This window comes from Furipterus horrens, unplaced genomic scaffold (genome assembly GCF_987537825.1).
Source record: "Furipterus horrens unplaced genomic scaffold, mFurHor1.1.pri manual_scaffold_9, whole genome shotgun sequence".
NCBI lineage: Eukaryota > Metazoa > Chordata > Mammalia > Chiroptera > Furipteridae > Furipterus > Furipterus horrens.
The window spans coordinates 93306508-93323586 of NW_028327179.1; the positions used below are offsets into that span (position 1 = coordinate 93306508).

At 46.8% G+C, this 17079-nt stretch overlaps 1 protein-coding gene across 1 annotated transcript in view; it reads right to left on the reverse strand.

Annotated features, from left to right (window-relative positions):
- The window catches only part of ATP6V0A4 (ATPase H+ transporting V0 subunit a4), a 41328-nt gene extending 25931 nt beyond the window's left edge, over nucleotides 1–15397 (reverse strand). The window contains exons 1-10 of the mRNA XM_090287565.1: nucleotides 15254–15397; nucleotides 13808–13886; nucleotides 13427–13521; nucleotides 9964–10089; nucleotides 9467–9561; nucleotides 8150–8276; nucleotides 6543–6625; nucleotides 5637–5730; nucleotides 3055–3267; nucleotides 79–229 (exon numbers count right to left, since the gene is read on the reverse strand). Coding sequence (XP_090143691.1) covers nucleotides 79–229; nucleotides 3055–3267; nucleotides 5637–5730; nucleotides 6543–6625; nucleotides 8150–8276; nucleotides 9467–9561; nucleotides 9964–10089; nucleotides 13427–13521; nucleotides 13808–13886; nucleotides 15254–15370 — 1180 coding nt within the window. The 5' untranslated portion in view covers nucleotides 15371–15397. The remainder of the gene's footprint in view (nucleotides 1–78; nucleotides 230–3054; nucleotides 3268–5636; nucleotides 5731–6542; nucleotides 6626–8149; nucleotides 8277–9466; nucleotides 9562–9963; nucleotides 10090–13426; nucleotides 13522–13807; nucleotides 13887–15253) is intronic.
- Nucleotides 15398–17079: the final 1682 nt, after the last annotated feature.

Genomic DNA, 17079 nt, shown 5'->3' on the forward strand with positions numbered 1-17079 from the left:
GGCTGCCACTGCAGGGGGAAATCTTGCCCAATTTTCATGTTCAAGCCGTTCGGGCGTGCAACGTATCAGGCCCTTTACCTGGGTTTATCTCCCGGTAATTGCCTACACCATAGGCATCTACAATATTCTGGAAGCCGGCTGTGAATTTATTGGTCCTGTTAAACGTGGGAGGAGCTGTTTTAGATTGCACCGCTGTCATGATGGGGGCCATGGAGGAGCCACTTAGTTCCTGCAAAAAAGAACATGGGACAAAGATGTCAGGAGGACAGCCCTGGGCTGGGCACCGGCCGGTGGATCACAGGGCCGACCCCTGCCATCACTTACCGGGTGAACGTGGGATAATTGCTGGACCCCTCTGAGACTCGTGATCTCTTCTGTAAAAGTTCATACCTTCCTAACACTTATCTAACTTACCTGACAGCAGAGTTGTCAAGAGAGGAGAGTTTCTCCGAACTCTGTGGCCATTCCCACTCTCCTGCTCCTGAAACGCATATTTACGCCTCAGCCCTGGGTCTCCACTCTTCATTTCTCTCCACTGACTCCCCTCAAGAGTTTATCCACTTTCCGAATTTCGTTTCAATCTTCCAAATGGCCCTGACATTCTCCCCAATTTCCTTTCTTTCTTCATTGCCTGCCTAGGCTTCCAGACTCCCCCGTCTGAGCGACCCCAGTAATCCAGGAGCCCAGACCTGAACAGCATTGACACGCCCTGAGGCCAGCCTGCTCCTTCGGCAGCCTGCATCTCCGGGTGCCTTAAACTTTGGAATTCGAAGACTTTTCCTTTCTCCTGATTGAATCAACCACTCTCCAAATCTTGCTAATTGTCCCTTTCAAATCCCGCTCCCTCCCATTGCCACAGCCACCAGCCAAGCCCTCCATCGCTTTCCTTTCCATTTACCTGACACGCCAGACCGTGCCTTCCTTATTAAAATGAAACGAACCAGAAGCACAACTGTAGTCACGTTACCCCCCTATTTGGAAATGCTCAAAGCCTTCCTATTACCTAAGAATGAAACCAGAATTCTTTTGCCTTGTAACCAAGACTTATTTTTATTTTAAAGATTTTATTTATTTATTTTTAGAGAGAGGGGAAGGTAGGGAGAAGAACGTCAATGTGTAGTTGCTTCTCAGGCGCCCCCAACTGGGGACCTGGCCCGCAACCCAGGCATGTGTCCTGACTGGGAATTGAACCAGCGACCCTTTGGTTCACAGGCCAGCGTTCAATCCACTGAGCCACACCCACCAGGGCCAAATTAAGACTTCTTTACACCACTGATTCAATCCTCCATTCACACCGGCACCCCTACTGCTTCTCCATGGAAATCAGTCACCTCCACAAAGCCACCTCCCTTGTTTGCTGACCCAAGTGACCTTCTTGGTCACTCCAAACTCCAACAGCATTTACCACCTGCACCCTCAGTGGGACTTAGCGCCAGCTCACTGCGTGCTCCTGCCTGTGCCACCTGGCAGGCATCACAAGCCCCACGCTAGAGATCAGGGAAGGAAGGCATAGAGAGGTTAAGTAACCTCCCCAAGAAGAGGTCTTCCTTCACTCCATGACTCTGTATCTTTCCTGTGTGTGGTTGTGACCTCCTTGAGATCGCAGACTATGGCTTCCTCCTTTTTTTTTCTAAGATGCCCCACAGTGGCAGCAGACATGATATGATTATAACCTAAAATTTTATGTATTGATTTGGGAGAGAGGGGGGAAGGAAGAAAGGGAGAGAGGGAGAAAGAGAGAGAGAAACATCGATTTGCTGTTCCACTTACTCATGCACTCATTGGTTGATTCTTGTATGTGCCCTGACCAGGGATCAAACCTGCAACCTTGGCATATCGGGATGACACTAACCAGCTGCGCTACCCGGCCATGGCTCTAAGTATTATATTGTTCTGCTTATTGGTGATCATAATAGCCATCCCCCTATATCTGTCTCCTCATCTCCTATCCACATAGGGCCTTCTACTCCTATCTGGGGAAATACTTTGATTATTTCAGAGGATGAAAATGCCCTAAGCAGCCTTGTAGCAGTTGATTACAGATGACACTGTTCAGTTAAATCCTTGCATTAGGACAACTCCTCCCCATGGTCCTATGGTCCTCTCCACAAAATGGATCATGTCACCCAACACGGGAATAAAATCAGCTCCCTGACACCGCCATTAGTCCTTCGGGACCTGCCCAGCAGCCTCTCCCTGGCCTTCTCCCCATCCCTGACACCGTCACGCCCTCTCTCGAGCCGCTGGTCTGCATGTGGGCCTGCTCTGCACACTCCTCCCACCTCTCTTCAGACACCTTTCCTCGGTTCAGCTCATGTGTCACCTCCTCCAGGAAGGCCTCTGCCCTTCCCAGTCTAAGTGAAATACCCTTAGTAAGTGCCCCACTTGGGTAGTTATTAGACCATAACATGAAGACATTCAAGTCCTGCCTCCTGGCTGCAGGACCGTAGCCAAGTTACTTCCCCACTCCATGCCTCAGTTTCCTGTCTATATTAGGGGGACAAAGATAGCTCCTATCTCTTTGTCCCACTCCACCCCAAAGCCTTTATCTTCAGACCCTTTCAGCCTAGAAGCTCTTTCTCCCACCCCAATCTCCCCACGACATTTAGGGAAGTCAGCTCCAATACCATCTGTTCAGAGTGGCCCCCTCTCCAGCAACAGCCTTATAACAGTACACACACAGGGAGCCCGCCCTCTGCTCCTTGTGGCTATTGTTACAGGTGCCTGGTTGACTGTGACCTTTACGAGGCAGGGAATGGTATCTACAGTCACACCGAACTGTGGGGTCTACAGTCAGAATGAGCAGGGTGGCTGGTACATCAGTGCTTACTATACACTCGCTGAAGATGAAAGGAATGGTGAGTACCTGTAGAAGGCTGAGAAGGAAAGGAGTTTCCGGTATGTGCCCCACCATATGGTTATAAACTGAAGGTACAAAGAACAAGGAGACAATCCTACCATCAAGTCCCTGGTGAAGTTCATGTGACTTAGGCAGGAGCTGCCAAGGCCGGACGTGACTCACCTCTCCCCTTCCCTGCGGCGCCTGCCACTCACCATGCCTTGCTCCAACGCCTTCTTGATGCGTCCGGTGTCTGCCACCGGGAACCAGATCTCGGCGATGACGCACTGCTGGGTGACGTCGATGTTGCACATGTTCAGGATGTGATAAATGGCCTTCATCTTCTGCACCTTGACGACCCAGGAGTGCCAGCTGGCAGCTACTTCTTGCAGGAGCCTCTGTCGGTGAGACTCTGTTTGTGTTATAACCTGGGCAAAAAAAAAAAAAAGGAACACTCATGGAAACGTCTGGCAAAGCTGCAAACGGGGCTTTGTCAGCCCTGGCAGCTTCCTTTGCGGCGGACCCCCTGCTCTGGCCTTAACCTTCATGAGCAGCATGGCTGCCCCATGAGTTTCAAACTCTTAGGCCAAATTCTTCTTTTTCTAAATCCCTTCCAGTACAATTGTAATGTGTTGGATCCTGTCTCCCCATCAAATAGGTTCAAGTCCTAATCCCCAGTACCTACGCATGTGACCTTATCTGGAAACAGGGTCTTCACAGATGTCATCAAGCTAAGATCAGGCCAGACCAGAGTAGAGTGGGCTGCCTCCACTATGACAGGTGTCCTTATAAGAAATCTGGACACGGGGGCACAGAGGGAGAACACCTGTGTAATGGAGGCAAGACTGGAGTGACCCATCTGCAAACCGAGGAAGTCCAAGAATCGAAGATGCCCGCATCCGTTTGGGATGCTGTAATAAAGTAGCACAGATGGGGAGGCTTCTAACCAACTGAAACCTATTCTCACAGCTCTGGAGGCGGGAAGAGAGCAGGGTGCCAGCGTGGTCAGTGAGGGCCCGTTTCTGGGTTGCACACTTTAAATTCTATCCTCCCACGGGGGGTGGGCAAGCCAGCTCTCACAAATCCTGTTCATAAGGGCTTTGCCCTCTGACCTAATTGCCTCCCAAAGGCCCCACAGCCTCATACAAACTCCTTCAGCACTGCGTTTTCAACACATGGATTTGGGGGGAACCCAGAGATTGAGATCACAGCAGAACAGGCAAGGAAGGATCTTATCCCCACGACTCCAGAGGAAGCAGGGCTCTGCCGACACCCTGATCTCAGACGTCCAGCCTCCAGAATCGTGAGAATAGACTTTTGTTGTTTTAAGCCACCCAGTTTATGGTAGTTTGTTACGGCAGCCCCAGAAAACTGATGCGCTTGTTAAAATGCTTTACATACATAATCTCTCCCAAAAATGGCACTGGATTAATGAATGGAGTGATGAATGGATGATATGGCCCACATGGAATTTATTTACAATGGAGTTTGTTTTTGTCTGGGTGAAACTATCAGTAACCTTTATCCATGGCTACCCACATCATGCTGAGCATAGCAGAACGTCAGCATAGCTTCTGTCCCATTCTCTACGGAGGCATTTGGGGGAGAGGGTCTCATGGGAAACTGCTTCAGGGCAATACAGTCTCCTTGACAAGTGACAAAGGGGGAATAAAGAGGATTAAGGAAATCAAGCACAGGTTTTTCTGGGGGCAGTTAGGATATCTGTTAGCCTAAGAGTTTTGAGACACGCACACATAATTTCTAAAGACAGTCAGTCATTGAGGACCTAGACTGTGCTGATCAAGACACCAGCCACATGGAGCTACTAGATTTTAAATTTAATTAAAATCAAATAAGAATAGCTCTGGCCAGGTGACTTCGTTGGTTGGAACATCATCCCATACACCAAAAGGTTCGGGTTCGGTTCCCGGTCAGGGCATATACCTAAGTTGTGGGCTTGATCCCCAGTTGGGGTGCGTTTGGGAGGCAACAAATTTATGTTTCTTTCTCACATCGATGTTTTACTCTCTTTCCCTCCTCTCCCTGTCCCCACACTTTCTCTAGAATCAATAAACATAACCTCAGGTGAGGATTTTTTTTAATTAAATAAAACTTTGGTTTCTCAGTTGCCCACCCATGTTCCAAATGCACAATGGTCAGATGTGGCGCACGGCTATCCCATCGGACTCGCAAGTTCTGTGACATCTCCGCCACCACAGACAGTTCTGGACGGTACCGCTGTAGAATTCACAACATGAGAGGGACCAGCTGCTCTTCGTGAGCATGTCCAAAGCTTGTTAAAGAAAGTGTTCTCATCGTGTAAGTACAGAGCGCCACCCTGGGTGACGGTGGACTTTACAAGAAGATCTGAACCTGGGGTGTGTTCACACAGCGAAACCAGACTGACTGTTTTTGCAGAATAATTGGTCAAGTCAAACAACTGGGCAATTCAGCAGAAAAAGGATCAGTCACACTGGTTGTTCCCCTTAATTGGCTCGTTAGTTATATCACAGATGAGGCCAGGCTGGCGATAAAGGGCTGCTTCTGTCAGACCCGCAGGGGCCTCGGGCTGTGGTTAGTTCTAACCCCAGCCAAAGCATGACTGACAGGAAGAATCATCACCTCCAGCCTACGGAACTGTTTCTTAATTATGAAATCTGCCCCTCAAGCTGCAAGGGCAGAGCAAGCATCCCAGCCAGTTTCCAGCAAGCGCCCCAGAGGACGGGACTCACTCAGCAACACAGAGGTAGCCCAGCGGCAGCCCCTCTCAGATCACGCGCCTAACCCCCACACTCACGGTGATCAAATCTTCCAGCCGCATGTTGACACCAGCCAGCATCTCTTTGCGCTCAGCCGCAGGCTCTGGGCAGGGGTAGATGGTGGCTCGGAACCTGGGTTTGATGCATTCCAGAGGGACATGTGGTTATTGCTCAAAAGCGTTCTGCACGTCTGCTTCTGCTAAGCCACTATTTGCTGGCTTTGGTGAGGTGGCCACCTTTTCCTAGAACAACCCTCTCTGTGGTCATCAATAAAGGAACCCCATTATAAGGGTTTCCACCACATGGCTTGTACAAGTTGAATTAAAGCTGGGGTTCTATCATAGGAAAGAGCTTCATTCAAACCGCCAAGGCTGTGAGCTGTTCTGTAAATAAGGCTGCAAGCTTACCTTGTCCCTTCTTCCCCCTCACCCCGAATTTATTAATGCCTTAATGTCCTTCTTTACTGAGTGATTTCTGCCTCTAAGAAGCTGGGTATAAGATGATTTATGTTAACACTAAACACAGCCTAGCATGAGGTTTGCCTATGAGCAGGGATGAAATGAAATGGTTAAAATGTCCACTTTTCAGTTACCTTTAAATGTTGCCTATTTAAGTCCTCTCCGTTCCTACTCCTACAGCTATTAAAAGTCAGCTGCAAAAAGAAACAGGACTCATGGACAGGGACAGCGGCGTGGTGATTGCTGAGGGGAGGGGCGTGGGGGGAGGTGGAAGAAGGTATAAGGGAGCTAAATGGCCATGGGAACAAATAAAATAAACAATAAATTTTTAAAAAGTCAGCGGCATCTTTCACACTTTCTTGTCACATGCAGGAAAGTTATTCTAAATCCCTAAGGAAGTGGCCCCAATCGCGCACTTTGCATGGCACACCTGCTGACCCAACCCTGCCCCAGTCACTGATGGAAGAGCCACGGAGTCTCGCTTACCCCTCACAGATCTTCTTGATCTTCTGTCTGAGCTGCTCTCCTTGATAAAATATGATGAACATGTTCTTTTTAATTTCTTCTTTCTGGAAAATCAGAACAAGCACACAAAAATTTTTTCTTTCTAGTTAGACTACATTCAAAATGTACAATTCTGTTTTTAGGTTTAAAAATATATATTTATACATATTAAAATATACTTTATATATTTATTATATATTTAATATAAAATATATATTATATACATATAGTTGTGTGTATATGTGTGTGTGTGTATATATATATACATACATATAGATATAAATTTAAAACTGGAAAACTTCAACTTTTCCAGGTTGATCTGAGTTCATAATGCATGAAGGCGGAGGTCAAGGCCACCAAGGCAGGCTATGTGGGACCAGCAGGGAGGCCAGTGCAGGCTAACTAGTTCCATCACAGCTGGGGCTTGGATTCAGCTCTAAGGCCAATACTTGAGATGTATGAATAAACAAGTAAACACCCAGAAGAGGTTCACCAGGCCACTGTGAGGCTTAAAATGAAAAGAGCCGACCCTGCTCCCCAGGGTTAATGCCCACGTGCAGACATTTCAGGGGTGAGCAGGTGTTTGATGTTTAACACAGGAAAGGCTCTGTCTAATGTTTCACTCACACAGCTACTCAATGCACATTCCTACGAGCACTGATTAAATTGTATCGTGAAAGTCCCAGTTCTTACAATTCACAAGAAAGGGAGAATGTATATTTCATAGGTCTATATAAAAATGTTCAACTTTTACTTTAAGGAAAGAAATGTGCTGTTTTTCTCTTCTTTTGTTTGGGGTGGAGGGTAGTCAAGGTACAATGATGAAACCCATTGTTGGAAAAGTTACAATAAATCCAACAGACTCATCCCATAACCCCACGGGGCACTGGAATCAGGTCTGACCCCACTGAGAAACCCTTTGTCATCACAAAAATGCCCCACGCCCTTTAAGCCAGCAATCGTTTTTCCTTGAATTCCTATCATGGAAGTAAATCAAAATAAAATAAAAATCCACCTGCATGATGCTGGTCGTCATAGGGTCTATACTCTGGAGAGAAACTGGAAACAAGGTGTCCAGAAACAGATAGTTCAGGTTGCATCGATTCAATGGAAATTATAAGAATTGACTGAAAATGATACCAAAATGAATCATCTCCTTGGCAGTTGCTCATTGGAGCAAGGAAAGGGTGTTTTAAGAATTGGGGAGCGGCCTGCTTTACATTATTTCCCAAGGTTCCTTCACCCATGAAGTCCCCCCCGGGTCTTTCTGAATCTCTCAGGTCATTCCCGTGCTCATGTGCACACTGCAGGCTGGGGCACACTGGCCTAAATCGGTTTAGCTCCTTGTGATAACGACCCAGCTGCTGCCTAGTGTGGAAGGAGTGTAGCTACGTTTCCCGAAGGAATGAGGTGTTAATAAGAATCAGTCCTTGAATTGACCTTTCAAAGAGATTTAAAAAAAAAAAAAAAAGGGAAAAAAGAGGAAGCTAGGGAACTTAAGACTCAGTACCTGCAGGAACGAGGCCCCGGCAGCGAGGGCCCCAGGAAATCTAAGAGAAAGTCAGTCCCCTGCGGCCTGAGATACCCACCGTGACGGGATCCTCCAGAACCACGTCCATCTCACTGAACTTCAGGTAGATGTTCCCCCGGCAAGCTCGCCACAGCAGCTTCTCAAAGGAAGCCATCCTCTCCCTGTTTATCACACCAGCCGTGAACCTGGGGTCAACGGGAAGAAGAGGAGACATGACTGAGGTACAGGCAGCGGGGTGCAGGGAGAAGGTTATGGAAGGCGCCACTGAAGGACCACTTCCTCCTGAGCAGATGATGAGCCACATCCACCTGGCAGGGGGCACGAGGCCACTCCCAGCCCTAATTTGCCCCAAGTCCCTCCGTGACCTCCTGTTTTCTTTGACATGGTGAGGTTTCCTTAATCACCCCAAAACTATGTATTCAATTATCTGCAATTACAAATATGGCAGACCATTCATTATAGAATTGCAGCTGAAGTAAATATTCAAAATGCTTAGCAATGGTCTCTGGGTATTTTTTCAAATAATGTACTAAGAGCAAAACATACATATGGATTTGTATACATCTTTACTTCACCATCATCCAGGTATCTAGGTAATTTCTGACCCAAACCTTACACATTAACCTTAAAGATGGTAACTTTCATTGGTCTATTATTTTAAATGTATGTGGATCCTGTATTACTTTCTGGTCAAATATTTTCAATAGGTATTTTTTCTCTCCATTTCATATTCAATGCCTAGTGCCTCAAATAGCAGGCCATCCAGTATCTGTTGAATAAAAAACTAGAATTGCAAAACTCAGCACATTGGTCAACTCATCAATTTTACTTGGACACGGTGTGAAATCCCACCCTTTTGAATCACCACACATTTTGATGGAAATAATCACATAGTATCATCACCACTTGTGAATGAATTGATTATGTAACTATCCCATTTCTAACTGCACTTCAACTTCAAAGTCCAAATCTATTTTATTATCAAATCAACATTTCAAAATTAAAGAAAAAAACACATATCCCCTAAGCCTTGTTCCAAAGCCAGACAACAGTTCAAAAAGAAAACAAACCTCAAAATGATTATCCCCACATCTTTCCCATGTGGCGACAATCCAAACATTGTGCTCTCCTGGCTCAAGAATTTTAGTGTCACCATTAACAAGGTAACACAACCTGCAACTCCAATAACCCAATAAGGTTACTCTTGGGTTCACTACTGTGTGGAGTAATTCATGTGAATTTGTTCGCGTTCCAGTGGCTATTGGTTTGTTCATCCATTCATTCAAACACTCAGGGAAATGTATCCACATGCCACGCACTGAGCTACCAACCAAGGACCCATTTCTGCCTAACACGCAGAGCAGAATTACACTACCCCAGCTTTCCAGTCATGTATGCAGGCATAGCTCTTAACTCCAGGAGACCAGAAGTGTCTTCAGTAAAGAAATCATCAGGTAAGTTGGTTTCCGTCTGAAAGTTAAATGATCAATATTTGCATTTAGTAAATGCATTTAAACTACCTTAAAAGCACCCCATACCTCAAGGTGTTTTTCTGCTTTTAAGGAAGCTTTAATTTTAAAAAGTAGAGTGCTCCTTGCCAGATCCAAAAGCTTCCCTGATCTCTTCCTTCTGAAATCCCACTGTTCTGCTTTGTCCTGATTTCCACTTCCATCCGGACCATTTGGGGGCACATGCTTTTTAATAACATCGTATTGTTATGTTTGGGTTTACTCTCCCGTTCACCAAGGGCCTACCCATGGGACAGAAACAGGGATCTGTTCATATTCCAAACCAGCCAATTTTCAAAATAAAAATTTAAGGCTCTGGGTGTGGGAGAAAGGGCCCTTTACTCAATGATCCCCAAATAATGACCTCAAAAAAGTCCTGGGTTTTCTTCAGGAGATATTTGAGTTCAGTTAGTTCTAGGAAGCTTTTCTTCAATGCCTGATGGTTCTGGTTGGCTTCCTGTAACTCTCCTTCCAGTTTTTCTAGAACAGTCTATAACGTGGGAGGAAAAAGACAATGCAGGCAGAAAGCGCTATGAGGTTTACTGTACATGAACCACAAGAGAGAAGTAAACAGGAAAGAAATATTCGATGCGCCACAATACAGCTTGGCGCGAGCAGCCTGCTCAGTCATCAGCTCAGCGTGATTGTACAGCTGGAGGCAGAGCTAGGCACACACTCTGGAGCCCGGTCACCATGGGGAGGGTTAGAAAATACCCCCCTGGGAGAAGAAAGAAGGCAGTGAGGCACTTTGGCAGCCTGCATGTCTCTTCCCCATTTAAACACTGAACAGGGATCTGAAGGGAATTGATATGGTGAGGATTCCTTCCGCCCAAACACACTGTAATAATGAATAAAATACAGAAAGAGAAACCTAGTGTGTCACCTCCCCGCCTCCACAAACCGCCGCCAGTTACGGGCTGGGGTCTGGAGAACCGGATACAAGCTAGTGAAGAAAAGGGACGGAGAAGGGCAGGCACAGACGCAAGGAGACAGAAGCAGAGAAAAGGACAATCGCCCTCCTAGACTGAGCGCACAAGAGAAAAGGGCTGGTGAAGGAAGCCAGGGCCTGTCCTGTCTCAGCGGCTGTCAGCCGTCAGGCCACGAGCCATCGGCTCCTCCAGGGCAGCTCGTAGGACCACACAACTCTCACCCAGGCACCAAGCACACTAGGCACCATGGGACAGTGTCGGTCAGCCAATGCCGAGGATGCCCAGGAATTCAGTGACGAGGACAGGGCCACTGAGACCCTCATCCAGAACTTCCACCAGTATTCGGTGGAGGGCCAGAAGGAGACGCTGACCCTGTCTGGGCTACAGGACCTGCTGACCCAGCATCTCCCGCGCTGACCACCTGGAGGCTGGAAGAGGGAGTCGCCAGCCAGGGCAGCTGCAATGATGAAACCGGAGCTCAGAAGTTTCTGGGAGCTGGCTGGAGAAGCAGCCCAGAGCGCTAGAGAGACCTGGGGTGCTGAGAGCCTTCCCCAAGGAGTCTCAGGAGGCTGTTGGGGAAAGGGGACCTTAGGGACCCTGGGCCTGGAAATGAAACTTCTCTCCTTACCATCACCTGTCCCTGTCTCACCTCTGTAAGGGTCAGGGTCATAACAGCCTTTCCCGGGGTATCTTGCACTGTCTCCCTGGGAGCTTCGTGAGGCTAATGGGTCTGGGAACCCCCACCAGGGGGCAGGCTGGAGCCAGAGATGGATGTGGAGTAAGGATGGTGTTAGGGCCCCGCCATTCGGTAGTGGGTGCGGGGCAGAGAGGAGGTGGGCTATGGAGAATGGTTTGAACAGGGCTGGGAACAGGGCTGGGGATGTGGCAGTAAACAGGTTCTCTAAGAACCTGCCCCCCTCATCTCTACCCCAGCCCACCCAAACTGCATGTCCAAGGCTCTGCAGGCGACTGCAGCTCTGCCCCAGCCTCCTCCCAGGACTGTCCTTGGACTGGGACAGGGGACGTGAGAAAATGGGGTGAGGGACAGGCTCCAGGGGTGTGACTCTGGAAGTGAGAGGACCAGCTGTGCGCTTGCGTATTTAAAGAATGACAGCTGTTCTGTATCATTTGTTTAATACAAATGGAAAGAGTGGGAAAAAACGTAACAATAAGAAAAATTACCAGCAAAATCAATAATCAGAACACAAAATCGCATTGGATGGAATGATTTTTGTAGAATAGTTTGCAAGAGTGCAAAGTTTTTAAGAAAGGCTCAAGGAAATAAATGAAGGTCTTACTTTCACCAAAAGGAAAAATAAGAAATCATTAAACAACTATGTTCTAAAATATAAGAATAGGTAGATTTTTTTAAAAAATTATTTGGGGCAGGGTGGGGGGAGCAATGGGGGAAAAAGTGGGACAACTGTAATAAAAAAAAATAATTTTAAAAAAAAGAATTATTTAGAAATCTTGGCAATATAAAATATAGCTATTGAAATTCAAAATTCAACAGATGAGATTTGTGAATGCACTATTGAGATATAGTAAATAATTTTAAAATGTGAAGGCTCATTCCTCATTTATCCAAATGCCCAGGAACAACGGAATGAATAAAGTGTGGTACGTTTAACCAAAGGAACCCCACCCAGCAGTGGGAATGAATTTCTTTCAGAAACATGAAACAACATGATGTCTTACAAAGTGAAATGATGAAAGAAAACAGCAAGTTGCACAAACCATGTGGTTCCATTTATGTAAAATGTAAGAAGGTGCAAAGCTAAACCATAAGCTACTTAGAAGACTAAATAAAACTTGGAAGAAACAAGAGAAAGAAAGGACCCAAATTCAGGGTGGTAATAATCTCCAAGGGGGGAGGGGTGGGGTGGGGTGGGGGCACCACAGTGTTTACCTTATTATACAAGGTGGAGTTTGCTGTATTGTTATCCTTTATCCCTTGTACATTTTTATTTTTTTTTCTAAAAAGTCTACTATATCAATTCAATATTTAATAAAAACAATTAAGAATAAATCCATACTTAAACACATTATAGCGAAACCATAGAACAAAGACAAAACCTTAAAGGCTACCCACAAAGGAATGGTCATGGAACCAGCAGCGGATTTTACAGGAAAAATATACTCAGTGTGTATCTTGAGAGGTTAAACGTAACTACAATCTACAGCTTTTAAACCAAGAGGAGCAGGGAAAGTGTGGAAGGGCATTACGGAAAGGCAGAAGAGGAGAGGGGAAACAGCCAAAGGAATGGTGTGCCAGAAAGCCTGCAAATCAATAATCTCGATAAATGAAAGTGGACTAAGGTCACCTATTATTAAAAGACAGAGATGATCGTGCTAGATGCTTTCTTTTAATCTATCTGAAAGACACCCTTACCACAGAGATTTTTTAAGATAAACAGTAAAATATACCCATGCAATGCTAGTCCGCCCTCCACCCCCCAAAAGAGCATTTTAATAGCAGGTAAATTTGAATATTCAGCATTTTGTAAAACCGCAAACAGGAGTGGAGAGAGCCTCGTAATGAACGCCGCACGCTCATCGCGCAGCTTCACGCTCCCTCCCCTCCGAGACCATCGCCACCCTGGATTCCGAGCGCTGGCTACAGTGGCACGCTGTTGGGGGAAAAACCAAAATCCTCATGTCTCACCATCTGCTCTGTCCACTTAATGATCCCATTAAAATCACAGAAAAACTACAGTGTCTATGATGGATCCGTCGTTCTATAAAAATACAGCTTATCAGAATAAAGCCGGAAAACAGAAAAGTTGGCGCAGTTTTTGCTGAGATGATGGATTTGCGGGTAGGTTGTTTTTTTCTGAATTAATATTTCCTCTGGGACGGACTTCCTGACTGTCCTTAGCAAAGGAGGGAAGAACCTACCTCCAGGGTAATCATTTCCCGCGGGAGAGGCGTCTGCGGGAACTTCTCCAGCAACTGAACCTCGATTTCATTTTTTATCTCATCTTCCAGAAAACCTGAGTGAAGAAACACCACCAGAGAGCCCAAGATGATTATATACATATTCTCGTATCTAAGGAATGGGGTCAGGCAGGACAGGGCGCTTTCCGCAGCTGCCCGAATTGCCCCGGGGACCTGCCACAAACACCAGCTCCCAGATCCCACCTCTGTAACCTCCCCCACCCTGCCTCCAGGGTCACTTTGAAAAGTGTTCCCCAGAGGGACAGGTCTGTTCATCAAGACCTGCCCGCCATCGACTTCCCCGCCCGTTCCCCGTGAGACCGTCGGCAGAAAACGGCTTACGGAGGATCCGCTCCATAGACTCGCACCTCCTGACTTCATTCACGAATTTCCTTTGGAAGCTGTTCACATTCGCATTTAACTAGAGGCGGGAAAACACCACACGGCACACGTTAGTAGCGACAGATGCCATCACACCCCCTTTGGTTATTTTATATATTTGTTGAATGCTGGAGAATGTCACTCGTCTTAGAAATAGATTATTTCCATACGCAAGATATTACAGGCAAAACACACCTTGATGTTCTTACATTCAATTGCCCCAAAGCTTCAGCTCTGGCCTTCTTATCCTTCTAAAACAGCGGTTCTCAACCTTCCTAATGCCGCGACCCTTTAATACAGTTCCTCATGCTGTGGTGACCCCCAACCATAAAATTATTTTCATTGCTACTTCATAACTGTAATTTTGCTACTGTTAGGAATCGTAATGTAAATATCTGATAGGCAGGATGTATTTTCATTGTTACAAATTGAACATAATTAAAGCATAGCGATTAATCACAAAAACAATATGTAATTATATATGTGTTTCCTGATGGTCTTAGGCGACCCCTGTGAAAGGGTCGTTCGACCCCCAAAGGGGTCGCAGCCCACAGGTTGAGAACCGCTGTTTTAAGAAAAACAAAGTCGTCCCACAGTTAATGTGGCCTTACTGTAGCTGCATGTATTATCCAAACGAGCCTTAAACTCCTCAATGGAAGTCATGAATACGATGGGACCTTGAAAACTGCACAGCTCCATGCAATATATCATGGTCATTAACAAAAACTCAGGGTTCTTGGGCTGGCGACCCCTCAGCTCAGCCCCATAAATGGCAGCGAGGAAGTGCTTCACATCAGGTCCTATGCTAGCAATGAGGAACACAAAGAACAGGACAAGACCCTTCCATGCAGGAGCTTAGTTTTGACCTTGACTTCGGTGGGGAAGTAAAGAAGAGTAGAAACTAATTTTCTAAATCAGATTCAAAACAGCTTGATGGGGGTCTAAAGTGCCTCTGGGAAATAACACCCCAAAATCACACTCCAGGCAGTAGTCCCAGGATGTCACTCTGGACACTGGAGGCTCCAGGACACTTTGTCCTCAGACAGACGAGTCAGAAAGAATTCTCCTCAGAGCAATGTCTGGTCATTCACATGCGGCTGGATATAACCAATGCTATGAGGTTGCTCCACAGGAAATAAAACGCGATGCATCTAACATGGAGTGATTACCGTAGAGCTGCAAAACATTCCTGTAGGGGACATACATGTGGAAGACGGGAAGACATGTTTGCAAGCCCCCTGCCCAACGATACTGCAAGTCCTCATCAGAGGACCAGAACCATGAAATTCCACCTCTTCCAGCCCGGGGCTCTTCTTCCTGCGATTTGTCCACCGCCAAGAAACGGAAGGAAAGACCTGCCAACGCCCACCGCACCTCCCTCTGGCCTCTGAAGAATGCGGCACTCACATCTTTGAACTGAACCAACCCCAGCTCTCCCAGCTCCGCGACACAGCAATACGCAGCCTCCACCTGGAGGAACAGTTGGGACAAGCACATCTCCTCGCTGCGAAACACAGACGCCATCTTGCCCCCGCCTGGGTCTGCAGGAGACAAGGAGGTCTGAGATAGCAACCTTCGGTGAAAACACTTGTTGAGCTAAATGAAACCCAACGGTGGGGGGGGGGGGGGGGGGATCCAACAGGAATCACTCACAATTTAAAAAACAGAACTTGGGAGTCATGGGTACGGGGATCACTTGGAAGGTTATCAGCTGGGAGGGGGAGGGGGGAATGGGGAAATGGTGCGGGGATTAAGAAGCATAATTTGTTGGTACAAAATAGACAGGGGGAAGTTAAGAATAATATAGGAAAGGGTGAAGCCGAAGAACTTATATGCACGACCCATGGACACGAACTTAGAGGCGTGGGATTGCTGGAGGGAAAGGGGGCACTGGGTGGAGAGGAGCAAAGGGAAAAATAAATTGGGACTACTGTAACAACATAATCAATAAAATATACTTAAAAAAAATAGAACTTGGGCGGTGAACACACAATACGATAGACAGATGATGTGTTATAGAATTGTACACCAGAAACCTAGATAATTTTATTAACCCATATCACCCCAATAAATTCAATAAAATTATTATATTACATTCATGACCCAAGATCTCCATAAGGAAGTTTCAATAACCCTGTATATAATAATTACAACATATGGATCTAACCTAGATACCCATCAATAGGGGAATGATTAAACTGATACAACAGAACCCTGTATAGTCGGTAAAAATGAAATAAATCTGTACATCCTCTATACGGAATAAGGATATTTACCTAGAATCCATTTTCATGAAAGACCCCCTGAGATGGCACTACTGCTGCCAAACCAAATTGTTTTCCCCAACCTCCTGGAAGAACTAGCTCCCTTCCAGAGTGGGCCCCTTTGCCTCGCATCATCTGATAACATGGACAGCATCTGCCAGTTGCCAGACGCTGGGTTCACCCTTCCTGTTCTAACCCTTCCGTTGTTCCATTTTCCCACAGGAAACAGTGCGGCATAGTCTGGCCCCCGCCTCCCCTCCAGCCTCATCATTCCTCACACTGCTGTGCAGACACATGGACTTGGCCCCTGCCCCAAGCTCCCTCCTGCCACAGGACCTTGGTCCATGCTTTCCCCTACATGTAGAACCTCAGCCCCTTCCTCCCCACTGCATGTGCCCTGCGCCCCGGGTGACCCTGTCATTCCTCGGGATTCAGTCTAAGGAGCCTCTTCTCCCACAAACCTTTGCAGACCACCACCAACCGCCCCAGGAACTAAGCCACAGAATATCCATCACCCACAGTTACTTGTTTACTGTCTGTACTGCCCACTAGCCAGAAAAAAATCCATGAGGTGAGAAATGTGTATGTTCTTCTCTACCACCAGCCTAGCTCAGCCATTTTGGTGCTCCGAAAATGTTTCCTTATTTACCGACTAGAAGCTGAACATCTCTCCTCCCTCCAGAATGCACAGTCCGGTCCCCTATTTTTGCCTTTTGACCCCAAAATAAATCGACTTTTCATACTGCGCTTTCTGATAAATGAAGCAGTGTTTTCATAGAAAGACAGAGAAGACATTGCTTCCTGCAGAGCAAAAAGCTTCCTACCCCGGCTTCCTCCGAGCAGGTCCTGGACAGGGGGCTGGAGCTGGTGGGGGTTGCGGCTCTCCGGTGATTTCCTTCCACTGGCCCCTGAGCAGGGAGCCTTTGGCTGCCTCGGTGGGACCAGCCTGGCTGGGGATTCCACGGGCGT